Below are 19,347 nucleotides of genomic sequence, written 5' to 3'. Positions count from 1 at the left end.
CCTGTTTTTGTCTGAGCTTGTCTGAGCTTCCTGGATGAAGCTACAGAAAGCTCTTGTTTCTAACCCTTCAGACTGAACAAAACCAGGTGCCCCCCCCGCGCTCCCCTGCCTGTTTTTTACTCTTTTTTTTGAAGAAATCCCAGAAGGAGGCGGTTAGAGAACAGGTGAGGAATTTTGTTAGTTTAAATCAGGTCTAAACATGCTGAAAACACAGTCTGCGGACGTCAGGGTAAAAAAAATACATATCTGTGTACAATGTTTGCCTTATTTATTGCAACAGGTCTTAACTTGAATGTTCTTCAATGATCTTAGACAACCTCGTGGCATGAAAACTATTTGTCTTTTCTGCAATGCAATGTTACAGATTAATCTCCTCATTCTTATTTAGTTCTGCAGATTCAAATATTTTAAAGGTCTAAAAAAAAAAAAGTGAGATAAACTTGCAACTAATTCTGTGCAGAATGAATTCAATTTAATGTTCCTGCATTGTTCATCCTCACAAATTCTTAACCTCTCTGAGTTAATTGGTCTAATTGTCCAATATATGCACCCTCCACCCACCATGACAAATTGGCATACATACTTGCCATTAAATGGTTCTTATTCTGATTATATATATATTGCGCTTCTATCTGAGCAGTTACCCACCCGAACCATAACAAACCCTATAGGAACCAATAAAGCAATAGTGCAACAAAGAGGAGAATTAAAGGTGGGATCTTAAATACTAGATCTCTGTCATCTAAAGCTGTTTTAGTAAATTAACTAATATTAGATCATGTTGATCTATTTTGACTGACTGAAACGTGGCTGTCGAAGGGAGAACATGTCAGCTTAAAAGCAGCGACTCCTCCAAGTCATGTTGATAGTCGTGTCCCTCGAGGGACAGGCCGAGGAGGTGGACATGCAGCTATTTGGGACTGTTGCCTTTTGATGAGCCTTGAACCGACACTGGATTACAACTCATTTGAAAGCCTGATTCTCAGTCTTTCGCACCCAACCTGGAAAACAATACACCCGGTTTTCTTTATAATAGTGTACAGGGCCACTGGTCCTTATTCCGAAATTCTATTTTAATTTTTAGAGTACTTAACAAGTTTGTTCCTTAAATGGACAAAGTAATTATAGTGGGTGATTTCAATATTCATGTGGGTGTTGATAAGGACAGCCTTGGTTCTAATTTAATTCACATAAAACAAGCTATATTCACATAAAACAAAAACATTACATTGTATAACTTTAAACCAGGGGTGTTAAACATACGGCTGGATCCGGCCCGCTAGGGGGTCCAGCTCAGCCCGCCGGATGACTTAGCGAAGAGTGAAAATTACAGAAAGACATAAATTGCATTTCCAAAAACAATTTACTTTTACGCGGTAATCGTTTGGCCTCTCACATCGCTGTTAGTAACGTGAAGTTGTAATATGTTTAGGGTACATTGCCTAAAACTAAAAAGAGTTTTAATCTTCTTCCTCTATGGTTTTCTGTAGATTCAAACTTTTTATTTCTACACAAATGTTAGTAGAATTGGCTGCCAGTTCTGTACACACATTCATGGTTGCTGCATAATTCATCTTAAGGAATGTGAGCATGTGAACATTGCGTGCAAATCCCTGCTGTGCCTCAGGGCAGCCTCAACAGTAATGTTTAAGCTTTCTTAGAGATCATTATGTGTTTTACTTTTTAGCTATCTAACTTGTGGTACTGTGTTTAATTCCCAAAAGACTACAAAGCCAACTGCGATCCGGACACAGGTGCTCAGAGGGCTTCCTATCATCCTTGGGGACAACCCCACAGACTTCTTCAAAGCAGGCTTTGTAAGTAAGCTCTTGCTTTCTTACCATTTTTAATGAAAGTTTTTTTTCAAATGAGAAATATAATGTAATGAGTGTGCTCTTCTGTTTTTCTTTATTTAGGAATCTGACGATGATGATTCTTTTCGTGACCCAGACATTGGGATACTTCTTATTGAGCGTGAAGGTGCTGTGCTCACATCTTCCCAGCATCTCAGTCCAGCCTCGTTGAAAAGCATCATTGAGGGAGAAGTCGTGATGGACAACATTCAAGATCTGCCAAAAGCAATGTGCATTCTGTTTGGACTCATGTATGCACTCCATCCGTACTACCCCAAGACTATGAAGCTCACATTTCAGTTCATCCAACAGGTATTGCTCTTGTTAGGCCACACTGACCTAAAGCCAAAGCTACAGACTTTGAAAAATCAGCTTGCAATGTAAAGAGTTGTCAAGTCTACTTTAGGAAACTGTTGACTATTTTTTTTTCTTACCTGTGGGGTAAACCTTTTTTATTTTCTGTAAAACAGGTGGACAAACGGACGCATAAAACGCAGACACACACACAGACACATACAAAACTGACACACCTATACACACTTATATTTTGTGGGAAGCGTGCTAAAGGATGTGACTTGTGTGACAATTTAAACTGAGCGGAGTTGTAGCGGAAAGACATAGGACATTGTTATATTATATACATATTTCAGTTCTTCATCAGTCTATGTAGATTGAATTAGATATTGTTCTGATATGATGGTCTGTTGGTTCATGCTCTGGCCTCCCTTCATTGAGGCAGATGAAACAGATCCTTTTTGTGATTAGCTGTGTTTGGCCATTTTTCTTAAAAGTAAAATGCATTGGAGCACGACAAAAATCCTTACTTACATTAACCAAAACATAAAGATACATCCCCAACGGCGCCCCTGCTCCTAATGTGGCTAACACACGTTCTGTGAGGTGCAGTGTTTCAGTGGTGCCTGGCCCTCTTCCTTGCTCTCACAGTCATTCTCTGGATCTGGTAGCCGCCCCCAGCTGCAATTCGTTTGGCCTTTTAAGCCTGGCGCGCACTCCAATGCCCTCTTGCCCTCTTCTGGTTGGCTGGGAGTCTTCCAGGCGGATCCGCTTCGGTCTTCCCTCTGCGTCGTGGGAGGTTGCAGCCCGACTCCCTGTTCACCTGAGGTTGCCGTCGGCAGCCGTAACAATACATACATTCATACCAACTCGGAGCCTTGTGATTAGTCCACATACAGAGCAGTTAACATTATGAGATGATGCTCCATCACTCAATCAATATCGTCCCTTATGACCAAGGAAAGAAAGGTCAGTGATCGGTTAGTGGGATGAAAGTTAAGGTCTGTGACAGTAGTATTAGGAGGGTTGGATGAAATGAAGAAAAGGTAAATAGTACATGTAGGTAGCTGAGTAGATCACGTTGAGAAGTCTTCCAGAGACAGGGCTCAAAATACATTTTCCTTACTTTTCAAATGAGTTCTCAAATGAAGAAAGTATTCTTTAAGAGTACATGACTTTATGTATTGTGTGTTACTGCAATGAAGTTGTACACTTTTAATCTGCTCCTTCTCATGTTTTTTTGCTGATTAAACTATTTTAAATAAAAAATGTCAGCTGAATTGGGAGCTAATTCTGTACAAATATGTATGGTTCTCGGATAATTCATCTAAACTAATCTGAGCATGTTAGTGTTGGGTGAGAATCTCCACTGTGCCTCAGGGCAGCTTCACACAGCTGGAGACAAGTGATGTGGTTTTCATTCTTTGATTGATTAAACTTTGAAGACATGTAATTATTATAGGTGTATTTCCTCATTTAAATGATCACTTGTCACGGAACACACGGAAGGACACTGTTTCTTTGTGTGATCATTGCACAAGGTATAAAAAAAACATAAAAATGATGTATTTCTTTAAAGGAACTGCAGTGAACTTGCTGCTTTTTAAACCATATGTTTATTATTTTAAGTTGGGTAATCAAAAATCTATCTAGCAGCCCCGATGCGATACATCTCGTCATTCTTCTATCATGATTTTGTGCTCTTGGATACAAATTGCAATCCATCCCTTGATAGAAGAAACTCCAGTGATTTTATTTACAGATGGAACTCCAAACCCAAGAGGACAGGAAATCATATCATGAAGCATTTCATTAAAATATTGTAAGTCCACCAAAATATTGGAATGAATATGAGACGGTCACCCAAAACACCTTTTAGACCAAATTAACTTCTACTTATTATCTTAAATACCAAAATTCTTGGGACCTGGCATGAGAGGAATCCAGCACTAGAAGATAGTTTTGAAAAAGGAAATTTTATGTCTTTTGAACAACTGAAAAAACTATGACTTGCACAGTAGCACTTAGTTGTGTTACCTGCAGTTAAGACCCTTTTTGAGTAACTGGTCTTTAATGTTTACTGTATTCAATTTACGCCCTGCAAGGTTAAAATACATGGAAAAAATAAATAAATAAAACCATATCTTTATGCATCAAAAGATTCAAAGTTGATGTCAAATAATTTCAGAATAAAGAAGCAGAACTTTTTAACATGAGACTGCAGCCTTTTTTGTATTTTACTGTTGAAATGGGTTGTTTGATCGCTTTGTAAAAGGAACAAAGGGGCCTTTTACCCTCATGAGGTTGTGGTGAAGAAACCAAATATTTAATTAAGTGTACCTAATGTAGATTTCTTTAGTATGAACATAGTTTCAATTGTTATATAATTTTAAAAAATCTAGGTGTGTTTTATGTTTCTTGTTAACTAAAGACATCTGTTTTACTTTTTTAATTAATTTAATACCATTTCTCAGAGGCGACATTCATTTTTTTAATGCTCTGTATTAGGACCAGAAGAAATGTTACTGCTTTTCTTTAATACAGTATGAATATGTTCATTCAACTTATTGATTCCCAACACACGTATTGTTAAGTATTTGGTCATTTATGGTTTTCCCAAATAGAAGACCTAGAATACCTTTTGTTAACCAGGTGGTGGTTGCAAACCGTCAAAAACGGTTTGCAACCACCACCTGTTCCTGGTGATCCTGATTATATTCACTGTGAGGCGTAATTGTCAGCAGCTTTACGCCCCCAAGTGGTGGAAGGTTAAACACAACAAAATAATGACAGAATTAGATTAGATTAGATTAGATTCAACTTTATTGTCATTGCACAAGATACAAGTACTGAGGCAAAGAAATTGCAGTTTAACATCCAAAATAGAATATTTTGCAATAGTGAAAAATAGCAAAAAGTGCAGAGTATGTGCATATGTAAAGTGTAATAAGTGAATAAATAGATACGTATAGTAAGAAATAATTATGCAATATGAACAGTAAGAAATGGAGATACAATAACAGTGCAAATGTTTAGTGGCTGGAGGAGGGTGTGGCAGTCAAGCCAGGGTGGAGGGAGAAGTACAGTCACTGAGGGAGATGTGTGTGGGGGGTGGGGGCCAGAGTTCAGTAGAGTGAAAGCCGCAGGGTTGAAGCTGTTCCTGAACCTGCTGGTCCGGGAACGGAGCACCCTGTAGCGCCTCCCAGAGGGGAGGAGGGCAATCAGTCTGTGGCTGGGGTGAGAGCTGTCCTTTTCGATGCTGCGCGCCCTCCGCAGACATCTCTTGCTCTTGCTGGAATGAGGAACCGGTGATGCGTTGGGCAGTTTTCACCACCCTCTGCAGTGATTTACGGTCCGCGACAGAGCAGCTGCCATACCATACTGAGATGCAGTTTGTAAGGATGCTCTCTATGGTACAGCGGTAGAAATTCTCTAGAATCTGAGGAGACAGATGGGCCTTCTTCAGTCTCCTCAGGAAGAAGAGACTCTGGTGTGCTTTCTTTACCAGGGATGAGGTGTTGAGGGTCCAAGAGAGGTCCTTAGAGATGTGGACACCCAGGAACATATGTATGTATGTATGCATACATGATAAATAAAACAGACTCTGATCTTAATTCTGAGCGACAAAAAGTTAACACAGAGTTCATCCAATACCGCCCCCTACTGGTAGGAAAGGGACACTGAAGACTTGATCCATGTTGTAAAATGAGAAAGAATTTAGAAATATTTAAAACACGCGTTTTCATGAGATCAAAAGGGGAAATACACTGCTATGAATCCTATTTAAGTTGGTGGAAAATGGTTAAGAATTGAATCAGACTGCCATAACGTTTATGAGTTCACTGAGACGGCGTTCAGATGATGGGAAGATGAGGATATTCAGAGGGGCAAATAAATAAAATGAGAACGCATTTTCCAGTGACGGCTTAATGAAATGAGTCAGATAACATTTACAGCTTTACAATTACGTAAATCTTCTTGTCTTTTATTCACAGATATGGAATGAGAACTTGGATGCGAGTAAAGACCAGTTGTTTCTCTCTTTTAGGGCTGGATGGAGATGGTGGGCTGTGCTGATCGCTCCTGCTACGACCTCTCGTGTCACTCCAGAGCCACCAAGGTGCCTCTAGTGGCTGAAAAGGCCCTAAAAGAACCCAAATCATTCTATTCTCCCAGTCCAACCAGTATAACCATACCATCTAATTATCCATCTGTTTGTATTTATTAGGGTTTAAACGTTTATAAGTATACCGCATGCTACAATCACTCATTATGGATCACGTCATTATTGTCAGTATGCATTGTGTCCTTGCTTTGTCTAATACAACCAGCAGAGGTCGCCAAAGGCTGCAGTGCTCAGAAATCTGGATCTTTAAAATCAACATTTCAAAACTGCTTATTATCACAACATCTGGATGTTTGAGCTTCACTGTGCAGCCTTTTGGCACTTGATCTACTTAGTTATCAGTCATCAGTAGTCTGAGGGACCATCAATAGTATAAGCCAGATTGGCAGCTCTTATGAGGCGATGTGTTTAAGTGTGGGCTGACTACTTAAGTGTACACATTATTAGTACTTGAGCATGAAAGTTCATTCTTGATCTTGGGAATAAATACATGTGAGGAAATGTTCAGAGCTGCAGCTTCACTTACCACCGTTCTCTGCTGCTTTCTACTTTCATTACGCTAATTGACTTTCATTGGATTTACATTTCCTCTGAACAGTTATTGTCGAGGTGTGTTTTCTACTTGAGCTCTTTGAGGAATCTATGTGGGCTCCAATCTGAGCTTTCTGAGGCTGGTAACTCTAATGATTTTATCCTCGGCAGCAGAGGTGACGCTCGGTCTTCCTGTCTGAGAAACAGTTCCATCAGAGCGTTGGATGAATTTTCGCACCACAAATACTTACTTAGTTGAGTCAACTGAATTATGTTGTATGACCTACTCTGAACTGAATAGTTGGTCAGTTAAACATTTTGCAGGTTTTAGTTACCTTGCCTAGAACAATGCTGAAACGGTTAACCTTTTTACAGTGCACACACTTACATTTGAGAATCAGGTGTTTATTCACTTTTCGGATAAAAGGGTTTTTCAATTGAATACATACAAACTGGAGCTTACGGTCATAAGTTCCTCTTCCTAATTATTGTGATTGTAATAAATACAGTACATTTTACTCTGCTGTTATTAAATAACACTTGAGAAATAGATGTTGGTTGTGTTCAACTTCTCAGGAAGGACAATGGACCCTGAAACCATCATCACTCAGGATGTGTGTTTGTTGTCAATCATGTTGTGTCTTAGAGCCTGACTCGTGTCTTTTATAGGTGATTTATATGCGCTCCATGAAGTGAGTTTTGAAAAGTTGATTGATTCATTGAGCTGGGAGCTCTTACAGGTCTGTGTTCTCTTCACACAAACCTAAAAGATGTGTTAGTTGAAATAGTTTCTGTCTGCACAGGAGTTACTGTTAGACACAGACATACAAAGATAATATGAAAGGAATGCAATTCATTTAAAGATAAAACATTTACTTCGACAAAAAGTATACACATTGAAACATTGCAGGAGAGTACTTTATTAAAGTTGGTCAGAATTAAGGTACAGAATTAGTACAAAGCCCAGTTGACCATTTACAAAACGACAAAGTAGTTACGCAGGTTTTGACATCAGCTTTTGTCAGGATCTCCAATCCCCCAGAGTTGGTTGATGAAAAGGATCGCAGCACGTTGATCAATTGTCAAAAAGTTAACATTTATTTAGAAGAGAAAAAGATTCCATGAGCAATTCTCCGCAGATGTCTGGCTCTAACTTTTGCTTGCAAGCAAGAGGTCAAACACACAAGCACCCATTTCAGCGTTCGGTGTAATGACGTCTCCGAGCAATAAAAAGAGTTTTTATACACATGTGAAGGACATTCTCCGTGCCAGTTACGAGATGCTGCAAACCAGGTTGAGATAAGAACCCAGTTGAAGCTGAGGGTGGCACACACACACACAGCAAGATCATCCTTAGTGGCCGGTGCAAATTGTAATTAATTGACATAAAGTATAAACGTGGATCTGAGAACTTTCGTACCAAATCAGAGATTAACCAAGGCCATGAACAGAAGTCCTTTGTTTTGAAGCGTCTATGAGATTGAGTTGACCGCCCTCCCTTCTCAGGACACAGCTGCAAACTAACATTTTGTATCATGCTGCTCTTTGCACGTCAGGGTCAAATACAGGACACTTGAGACCCGGCTTTAGCACAAAACAATGTTATAATATATTTTACCAGTACATGGATCTCACAATCTTCAGCCCCCACTCTAAACAACGCAATACACAGTAATGTAAAAACGGACTGAAAAACTAATGAAACATAATCAGTGATTATGAAAACTAGAAAATGGATTTTCTGCAGAAAATGCGTTGGAATGCCGAAAGCTAAAAGGAATTTGAAAGAATTGCTGAAAATACAGAAGTGGTATCTGAAATGTCCTCTGTAAGATGAGGTCCTGTCAGACTGCAGTAATCAGCTAATATGGCTGTGTGGCACAGAGAGTGCAGTCTGAAAGATCGTGATCAAAATTGGAAGCCCGGTTGGGGTTATTCTGCACAAATTCAGCCAAACAACTTATCTCGTTCTGGTAGATGTATTTGTCAGATCACAGGTCAAGTATAAGCGCTGTGTTTGCAAAGGCAGGAGCAGTTCTGTCGGCCCGCAGGCCGGAAGAACAACTGACTAACATAAGGAAAAACATAAGGAAAAACTCCAAATGGGGGCCCCGGGCTTCCTCCGGGCGGCACCTTTCCTCTTCTGCTTTTTCATAGGGTCTTTTGAACCATTCTTATTCAGGCCCCTCGCCTGAGACCACTTTGCCAAGGGTAACCCAACCAGGAGCACAAGTCTCCAGACAGCACTGCCCTCCGATTCATAGGGAGACACAAGCCCCTGCACCACGATAAGGTGATTGTTGCCCAGAGAGTCTTACTCTTTCTCGCTTTCTATTTTTTATGTATTTTCTTTCTCGGATTCCAATTTCCAAGAGAAAACAAAACAGCTTGTGGCATAAAATGCGACCATTACACATCTGGGGAAGTGTGCAATTAAAGTTCAATCCCCTCTCCTGCTCCTCCTAAACCCCTAAAGCACAAGGGCTGCATTCCTCCCTGAGTACTCAACGTGCTGTTTATCTGCACCCCCATGGCAACCCCAACCAAATACACTGGATTGTTCAACTCGGTTTCGTTTTTTCCTCCCATTCTTGATTTCATTATTGGTCTCCCGTGCTTACTCCCACTAAGATAAACAGAGATGAAGCCCATACATTTTTTGAGTCTCCCCCGGGCTTAGTCCATGACTCGGTTTCGCCCTTCGTCTCACTTTTCAGCAGCTTGAAAATTGGAAAATGCTCAGTGTTTGTGAGGCAGAGGAGACTGGAGCAGTTTGACAGCTTAACGGCCCCAAATAGTTTTGTAGAGCAGCGTGTTCATTGCAAAGCAGACATGTCAAAAACACAGATGAGTCTCAAAGTGTGGCCTTTGGGAGCAGTGAAGATTCATTATTTATCTGTTTACACACTGTCACTACCACCAAAATAAACCAGTTATTATCACTCTTCTTTCCTCGTGGTCGCGTTGCCTTGTTGCATTCCTGACATAGTTAGGTTGCCTTTGTGCGACGTTTTTACATTTTACATTTTACGTGATGTAAAAGTTCTTTACAGTAACTTGTGTGTGTGTCTCCTCTTCTGTTGAACATTGTTATTTTCTATTTAAAATGAACTAGTGCAGCTAAACGTCATCACCAGTGAAAACGCTGTAATGTGTGGATGCAAAAATATTCTGTTACTTTAAGTCAAATTTTATTTTAAAAATTCAACAAATTGTCGGGATCTCTGATCCCCCCGAGTCGATTGATGAGAAGGATCCAGCACGTTGATCAATTAAAGTTAACATTTATTTAGAAGAGAAAAAGATTACATGAGCAATTCCCCGCAGATATCTGGCTCTAACTATTGTTTGCAAGCAGGAGGTCCAACACACCAGCAGTATTCCAGCGCTCTGTGTAATGACGTCCCCGAGCAGTAAAAACGCTGATTTTTTATACACTTGCAGACAGTTCTTAGCGCCAGTCTTGAGAAGCCACAAATCTCAAAAGTTGAGATAAGAACTTAGGTGAAGCTGAGGGTTACACACCATGCTCCTCGGATCGAAGGTCCGTGAGAGCAAGATGACCCCCTTCCCCAAACACAGCTGCAAATCCTGAATCTCCATCTCAGGGTCAACCACTGCGACCTGGCTTTTAGCACAAGACCATTATTTACAGAATGTTTTTACCACTACACGCATCTAACAATATACTTCAAATAAAGAATCACAATACAGTGTTTAAGTCCTTTATTTCTTTTAAATGCAGTGCAGAGAACTTGCTGCTTCCCAAAATCATCTGCAACAGATTCATAGCCAATGTCAACTCATTTCAGAATAAAGGATAGCTTTTTAATATGAGACTGCAGCTGAGTATTTTACTGTTGAAACAGGTTGTTTGGTCACTTTGTAAAATAAACAAAGGGTTCTTTTACCCTCATGTGATAATTATTTCTGTATGTTAATAAATTCAAAATTTATGTCAAATCATTTCAGGAAAACGAAACAGCAATGTAAAATAAAACTGCTTCCTGTAAGTATTTCACTGTTGAAGCAGGTTGTTTGGTCATTTTGATTAGTAACCGATTAGAGGGAACTCTCATTATTTAAAAAGGTTAAAAGTCTTTGTTTCTGTCAAGGTCTGGATGTGGATTTTTTTTCGTATTTTAATGCATTCGTCAGTATATTTCCAGTTAAGTTGATCAGTTGGTAAAAGGTTCGAGGGGGTCTCCTTTGGTTTTGTGCTGCTCCACACCCTTAAGCTCAATCCCTCCATCACACGGAAGTGCTTCAAAGACACTCAGGTGGAGGTAGTCGTCGTCTTCAGCAAAAACCTGCAGGAATAAAAGGAGGAACTTTGGACCTCTAAAAGAATATTTTCAGTCTTGTGTTGCTGAACTCCAAGGACCTTCCACCATCATGTGTTCATGGTTTAACTGGTGTTCACTGCCCTGACATGAGTTTCACACTGTCAGCCCGAGAGGAAGATAGGAAGCAGGCGCAGGGTTCTCAGGTAGGAAAGGAGATCTTTATTTATGCAGCGAAGGTCCTCCAGACAGAGTCTAAAGCGGGCTATGAAATTATCCTAGGTCACACTTCTTCCGATAAAATAAACCAGGAAGAAGTGTGGCTATAAAACTATCAAAAAACAAAATCACTCCGCTCTAGGAGGAAAACAAAAGGCTTTTAAATTTATCAAAGTAACCAACGCACTCTATTGACGGAGGCAACGTCTCAAAACAAAATCACTCCTTATAGGAGGAAAAACAAAGAACTATGAAAGATTAATGTTGCATCTAACCTAGGAATACAAAACTTAAGCAAAACCAAAAAACAACCTGCGTGGAGGTGAAGGCACTGGGCCGATCGAAGATCCTGAATAACAACAAAAAGGAACCTGTGACGTGGCAGAACGAGGTAGAACACATGGGTAATGACGAACACACTGGCACAGGAAAAAGGGAGACGCAGACTATTAATACACATGGAGGGGAATGGGGAACAGGTGGACACAATCAGGAATCAGGGAAGACAATCAGACTGGTGACACATGAGGAAGGGTAAGTGACCTGAAACGAGAGGAGTTATTATTTCAAAATAAAACCGTAAATGACAAGACAAAATGCCCCACAGAGTAAAACAACAGACAATTTCACCGCGGTGTGACAGAACCCCCCCCCTCTAGGACCGACACCTGACGGTCCAGGTAGCTCAGGGTGGTCTCTGTAAAAGTCCTGAATAAGTGAAGGGTCATCTATGTGGCGCCGCGGGACCCACTGTCTGTGCTCAGGACCGTATCCCTCCCAGTCCACTAAATACTGTTTACCCCTGCCTCTATTGCGTACGGCCAATAGTCTCTTGACTTTATAGAGTAAGCCTCCGTCGGCTGCTTCCAGTGGCGGCGGGGGCTCAGCGATAGGAACCATGGGGCTTTCCTTGGTGGGTTTGACCTGACTGACGTGGAATGTGGGGTACGCCCGAATTGACCTGGGCAAACGGAGACGGACGGCAGCGGGGCCAATTACTTTGGAAATGGGGAAGGGCCCAACGAACCGCGGTGCTAGTTTTTTGGAAGGGACTTTGAGGTGCAGATCCTTGGCTGATAACCAAACCCGTTGTCCCGGTTTGTATTCTGGTGCGGGACGGCGTCTTCGGTCGGCTGCCTTCTTTACTCTGTCCCCCTGTCTGATGAGCACTTGACGGGCGGCGGCCCAGATGCGATGACAGCGACGAACCAGGGCATGGGCGGAGGGAACTACAACTTCCTGCTCAGAGTAAAAAAAAACAGGAGCCTCGTAACCGTATACACACTTGAAGGGTGAGAGACCTGTGGCAGAGGTGGGCAGCGTGTTGTGGGCATATTCCGCCCAGGCCAGATAGGAGCTCCACGCCGTCGGTCTTTGTGACACCAGGCATCGGAGGCTTGTCTCCAGCTGTTGGTTGAGACGTTCGGTCTGGCCGTTGGCCTCCGGGTGGTAACCTGAAGTCAGGCTGGCTGTGGCACCGATGAGCTGACAGAACTCCCTCCAGAACCGTGAGATGAACTGGGGCCCCCGGTCTGACACGATGTCCTTGGGAAATCCGTGAATTCTAAAGATGTGTTGCATCATGATTTGGGCAGTCTCTTTAGCTGAAGGTAGCTTAGGCAAGGCAATGTAATGTGTCATCTTGGAAAAGCGATCCACCACGGTTAAAATCGTGGTGTTACCTTTTGAAGCCGGGAGCCCCGTGATGAAGTCCATCGAAATGTTCGACCATGGCCTGGATGGGATGGGTAGGGGTTGCAGCAGTCCCATGCGTGCCCCGGTGGCCGTTTTGTTCCGAGCACAGACCGGACATGCGTCGACGTATTCCCGGACCCCTGATTCCATGGATGGCCACCAGAACCGCTGAGATATGGCGAACATTGTTCTCCGGACTCCTGGATGACAGGTGAGCAGCGAGGTGTGGGCCCACCGAATCACGTTTGGGCGCAATTCCACTGGAACAAACAAACAATGCTCTGGGCACCCACGAGGTGGAGGCGCCCCCCCCATTCGCACGCTTCACCTCTTGTTCTATCGGCCAGGAAACTGCTCCAACCACACAGTTCTGTGGAAGGATGGGTTCTGGTTTTTTGGCCACTGGTTCCGGGTCGTAGATGCGTGACAGGGCATCTGGTTTAACATTCCGGGACCCCGGCCTGTAAGACAAGGTGAAGCAAAAGCGGTTGAAAAACAATGCCCACCTGGCCTGGCGTGAATTTAGTCTCTTCGCTTGTTTGATGTACTCGAGGTTCCTATGGTCTGTCCACACGATAAACGGATGTTGTGCCCCCTCCAGCCAATGTCTCCACTCCTCCAAGGCCACCTTGACCGCTAGCAGCTCCCGGTTGCCCACGTCATAATTCCGCTGTGCAGAGTTTAGTCGCCGGGACAAGAAGGCGCAGGGGTGCATCTTGCCATCGGCCGCTGACCGTTGCGATAAGACGGCCCCGATCCCCTCATTGGAAGCGTCAACCTCTACCACAAACTGGCGCTGTGGGTCTGGCAGAGTAAGGATGGGCGCCGAGGTGAAGCGACACTTGAGGTTCTGAAACGCCTCCTCTGCATCTGGGGACCAGTTGAACCGCACCTGGGGGGGATGTCAGGGCGTGAAGGGGACCAGCTATCGCGCTGAAGCCTCTGATAAACCGCCTGTAAAAGTTAGCAAACCCCAGGAATTGCTGAACCTTCTTGCGGCTATCGGGCGTAGGCCACTCAGCCACCGCGCTTACTTTAGCCGGATCCATCTGGACTCTTCCAGGGGCTACAATAAAACCCAGGAAGGAGATGGTGTCGGCATGAAACTCACTCTTCTCTGCTTTCACATACAGGTGATTGCAGAGAAGACGTTCAAGGACTTGGTGTACATGGCGTTTGTGTGTGTCTAGATCTGGTGAGTAGATTAAAATGTCGTCGAGGTAAACATAAACAAAGTGGTCAAGAAAATCTCTGAGGACATCGTTAATCATGGCTTGGAATACGGCAGGAGCATTGGTGAGGCCGAAAGGCATGACTAAGTATTCGTAATGACCGCTCGGTGTATTGAACCCAGTCTTCCACTCGTCTCCCTCTCTTATTCGGACCAGATGGTACGCGTTGCGCAAGTCCAGTTTTGTGAAGACTGTGGCCTGCTGGAGCTGATCAAAAACAGAGGTCATCAAGGGAAGTGGGTAGCGATTCTTTATTGTGATGTTGTTAAGTGGACTATAGTCTATACATGGTCTCAAAGACCCATCCTTTTTCTTAACAAAAAAGAACCCGGCACCCGCAGGTGACGATGACGGCCGGATGAGCCCCGATTTCAGAGATGCATCAATGTACTCAGTCATCGCCTGACGTTCGGGTCCCGACACAGAATACAAGCGACCCTTAGGAATGGTGGAGCCGGGGATGAGCTCGATGACGCAGTCATACGGTCGATGTGGAGGAAGAGACGTGGCCTTTGTTTTATTAAAGACCTCCTTGAGATGATGGTAGCAGGGGGGAACGGAGGTCAGATCTGGGTACTGGGGCTCTGCGACGGGGTGAGCAGAAACAGTGTTTATTAAAGTGGTGATGGGTCGGTGAGGCTTCTCCCGCAAACAATTCCCTTCACAGTCTTTTCCCCATCCCATGATCTTGCCCGTAGGCCAGTCTAAGTGGGGGTTGTGGCGAACAAGCCATGGGAATCCCAGTACTAGGGTGCTTGTCGGTGAGTGAAACAAAAAAAAAATTCATCAGTTCTGTGTGATTGTCTATGGAAAGTACAGCAGGCTCAGTGACATGTGTGATGGTGAATAATGCTTCCCCACTTAAAGCACTAGCCCTGATGGGACGTGCGAGAGTCTTTGTCTTTAACCCCAGTCTGTTTGCTAGTCCCCAGTCCATTAAGCTCTCGTCAGCCCCTGAGTCAATTAAAACATCCAACGTCATGACTGTGGTGTTGTGTTGTACCTTAATGGAGGTCAAAACCCGTGTCGATGAGCCTGGAGCCGTGGGTCGGTTGCCTAACCACGACGTCTTGGCCGTACATGCGGCTACCAGGTGACCGAGCTCCCCGCAGCAGAAACACCGACCTTCCCTCAATCGGCGCTGCCGTTCTTCCGGGGTGAGCCGAGCACCACCCAGCTGCATAGGTTCGTCTCCGCCAACCGGGGAAGAAGACCGGCGCTGATCTGGTGGCGCCCGGCCGGGAGCCCACCCGGAGAGGGCGGGGTAGTGCTGTGAGCGATGTGGAGCGTCCAGGCGTTGTCCCTGGAGAGCCCTAAATTCCAGGAGCCGATTATCCGTTCGGATAGCGAGGGCGATGAGGGAGTCCAGGTCTGGAGGAAGGTCCAGAGGCAGCAATCGCTCTTGGATGGGCGCAGCCAATCCTTTAAGAAAGACGTCATAAAGCGCTGTGGTATTCCAGCCGCTCTGCACCGCCAAAGTCCTGAAGCGAATGGCGTAGTCACAGACGGATTCTCTTGTCTGCTTCAGCCCACTGAGCTCTCTTGCCCGTTCTCGCTCTGTTGTGACCGGATCAAAAGTTTTTCGGAGCCCTTCTTTAAAATCCTGAATGGAGTCGCAGATTGAGGATCCGCTTTCCCATTCTGCGACGACCCACGCCTTCGCCCTTCCCGACAGGTGGGAGATTACGTAAGCCACCTTGGCTCGATCTGTGGGGAAGTGTTGAGGCGAGAGTTCAAAATGCATGTCGCAGTCTATGAGAAATGCCTTACATTGTCCATGGTCTCCCGTATATCGCTCGGGAGGTGCCAGCCGAACCCCAGTTCCTGCGTAGGGGAAGGTGGGAGGGGGCGAAGGTTCAGGTGCAGGAGGTGCCGGGTCCCTCCTCTCAGAACCTCTGAGAAGCTGCTGAAGCTGACCCGCGAGACCCCCTATCTGGTCAAAAACAGCAGCCTTGAAGTCCTCCTGACTACGGGCCAGGCCTCTGAGTCCCTGGCTCAGTGAAGTCATCTGCTCTTCCTGCTGGAAGAGACGCTCCCCCTGAGAGGCTAGGGCCTGCGCGAGAAGGTCCTCCCCTGCTGCTTCCATACTGGCCAGTGTGTACTGTCAGCCCGAGAGGAAGATAGGAAGCAGGCGCAGGGTTCTCAGGTAGGAAAGGAGATCTTTATTTATGCAGCGAAGGTCCTCCAGACAGAGTCTAAAGCGGGCTATGAAATTATCCTAGGTCACACTTCTTCCGATAAAATAAACCAGGAAGAAGTGTGGCTATAAAACTATCAAAAAACAAAATCACTCCGCTCTAGGAGGAAAACAAAAGGCTTTTAAATTTATCAAAGTAACCAACGCACTCTATTGACGGAGGCAACGTCTCAAAACAAAATCACTCCTTATAGGAGGAAAAACAAAGAACTATGAAAGATTAATGTTGCATCTAACCTAGGAATACAAAACTTAAGCAAAACCAAAAAACAACCTGCGTGGAGGTGAAGGCACTGGGCCGATCGAAGATCCTGAATAACAACAAAAAGGAACCTGTGACGTGGCAGAACGAGGTAGAACACATGGGTAATGACGAACACACTGGCACAGGACAAAGGGAGACGCAGACTATTAATACACATGGAGGGGAATGGGGAACAGGTGGACACAATCAGGAATCAGGGAAGACAATCAGACTGGTGACACATGAGGAAGGGTAAGTGACCTGAAACGAGAGGAGTTATTATTTCAAAATAAAACCGTAAATGACAAGACAAAATGCCCCACAGAGTAAAACAACAGACAATTTCACCGCGGTGTGACACACACTAAGATTCAACTGGATGTTACAAATACTGTTAATTCAACCTGTGTGACACACACACACACACACACACACACATATCTGAGGCATTTTTTTAAATTAAATATCACATTATTACTTACCTTGATGAGGAAGTTCTTTCCTTTCACAATCTGTTCCCTGAATACAACTGCTTTGAATGTACGATAGTTCTGGCCTGTCCATTTCTCCACTTGGTCCTTCACCTGTGTTTGAATTAGTTCAAATGTGATGTAAATCCACACTGAAATTTAGAGTGGGATTGAGAGATTCTCAGTGAGTTGAGTGTGAAGGTCTTGAAGAATAATGGTAGATTGAATCTCACCTGATCACAAATCTTTTGAGTGTCCTTAGTGGCCTCCTTTGTCTCACTCCATCCTCCGGGCACTTTAGCCATTGTCACAAGGTCTGTTGAAGTTAACCGAAGTCACCTGTCTGCTCGTATGTTTGATAAGTGTTCACTGTCAGCTGGTTATCAGATGTATTTATACTTCTAAACCATTCTGGATGGAGAGAGAAAGGCGGATCTAATACGTGATAGTTAGGGTGGAGGTACATGTGGGGTTAGAGTTGCTCAACTTCATGAACTACTCCCAAGAGTGGTTTATTGACTTTGTTGTCAAGAGTTTAGATGCAAAGAATTTAGATACATTTCAAATATGTATTTTTAATATTTAATACATATATATATTATACAGACCAATACGTCGTGGCTAAACTATCCACCTACGCAGTGACTATCTGGATTGAAGTATTAATGTAACCCATAATAACATGTGAAAGAAATCCTCTGCCACCTGACACACGGATGCATATTCAGGTAAACATATTTTACATCCAAAATACAGTTTATCTCTTCTCTCTGATGGTACCGAGATGAACAGAAGGTGACTCGGAATGAAAGATAAATAAATGGTATCATCAGCTGTTTCCTTCTTTATAATGTTACTGTGTTAAAATTACGTCGGACGATAGTTTAAATGGTACCAGTTTATTTGTATTACTTTTTTATCAATCTCCGTTCCGGTCTTGTGATGCAAACCGGTAAAATCTTTTTTCCCCCAGCAGGTAATCAGTAACTGGTTAAGGGGTGTGTGTGTGAACACATAAGTTCCACAGAATTCCTCATATCATGATACGGCCTACACAATCACAAATAAATAATATATATGTGTATTTCTGCGTGTGTGTGTGTGCATATATCCATCTTTCCATACGTCTTATCCTTCATACATGGTCGCGGGGGGCTGGAGTCAATCCCAGCTATTATCGGGCGAGAGACAGGGTCCACTCGGGATAGGTCGCCAACCAATGTATGTGTATGCATATTAGTATTTTTATAAATATATATATTTTTATATATATGTAAATTTAGTATTTGTTCCACAAAAGTTCCCATATCTTATATATACATATATGTGTTTACTGCTGACCTTAAACTAGCATTTCTCAGCAGCAACAGTGGGGATCGACCTCCTAGTACATATTCACTCAGCAAAAAGACAGATATCTTTGCACAGACTGCAGATCAGTTAAGCAGTAAATGTTCACCTGTCTCTTTCTGTCCTCACCTGGGGAAGTTGTGATGATCAGAGACTTGTGAGAGTCTCTTGGTCGTTCAGCTGGAGCTTCCAGAGTGATGATCTGTGATGTCGTCCGGCTGCTTTTGCTTGTGCAGCCTTTTGGCACTTGATCTACTTAGTTATCAGTCATCAGTAGTCTGAGGGACCATCAATAGTATAAGCCAGATTGGCAGCTCTTATGAGGCGATGTGTTTAAGTGTGGGCTGACTACTTAAGTGTACACTTTATTAGTACTTGAGCATGAAAGTTCATTCTTGATCTTGGGAATAAATACATGTGAGGAAATGTTCAGAGCTGCAGCTTCACTTACCACCGTTCTCTGCTGCTTTCTACTTTCATTACGCTAATTGACTTTCATTGGATTTACATTTCCTCTGAACAGTTATTGTCGAGGTGTGTTTTCTACTTGAGCTCTTTGAGGAATCTATGTGGGCTCCAATCTGAGCTTTCTGAGGCTGGTAACTCTAATGATTTTATCCTCGGCAGCAGAGGTGACGCTCGGTCTTCCTGTCTGAGAAACAGTTCCATCCGAGCGTTGGATGCATTTTCACACCACACATACTTACTTAGTTGAGTCAACTTAATTATGTTGTATGACCTACTCTGAACTGAATAGTTGGTCAGTTAAACATTTTGCAGGTTTTAGTTACCTTGCCTAGAACAATGCTGAAACGGTTAACCTTTTTACAGTGCACACACTTACATTTGAGAA

General features: G+C 43.5%; 1 protein-coding gene and 1 long non-coding RNA gene across 3 annotated transcripts; one reads left to right on the top strand and one right to left on the bottom strand.

Annotated features, from left to right (window-relative positions):
- The first annotated feature begins 3 nt into the window (after positions 1-3).
- On the top strand, positions 4-3,595 carry LOC144390215 (uncharacterized). The gene is made up of 3 exons (XR_013454294.1): positions 4-164; positions 1,725-1,817; positions 1,917-3,595. It is a non-coding gene; the product is annotated as an uncharacterized LOC144390215 (long non-coding RNA).
- Positions 3,596-10,515: 6,920 nt separating this feature from the next.
- Positions 10,516-18,720, bottom strand: LOC144390213 (cystatin-A-like). 2 transcript variants are annotated; one of them, XM_078096642.1, is made up of 4 exons: positions 18,604-18,720; positions 17,378-17,460; positions 17,157-17,258; positions 10,516-11,114 (listed from the first exon to the last, which is right to left on the bottom strand). In XM_078096642.1, the coding sequence occupies exons 2-4, from the start codon at positions 17,447-17,449 to the stop codon at positions 10,983-10,985; spliced, it is 306 nt and encodes a 101-aa protein (XP_077952768.1). In that variant the 5' UTR covers positions 17,450-17,460; positions 18,604-18,720; the 3' UTR covers positions 10,516-10,982. The 2 variants fall into 2 exon arrangements, with proteins under 2 accessions (XP_077952768.1, XP_077952767.1); XM_078096641.1 differs by having other exon boundaries at positions 18,624-18,717.
- Between the last annotated feature and the right edge of the window lie 627 nt (positions 18,721-19,347).

The sequence above is a fragment of the Gasterosteus aculeatus genome, chromosome 21, assembly GCF_964276395.1.
Source record: "Gasterosteus aculeatus chromosome 21, fGasAcu3.hap1.1, whole genome shotgun sequence".
Taxonomy (NCBI): domain Eukaryota; kingdom Metazoa; phylum Chordata; class Actinopteri; order Perciformes; family Gasterosteidae; genus Gasterosteus; species Gasterosteus aculeatus.
This window is presented reverse-complemented; position numbering and strand designations above follow the sequence as displayed.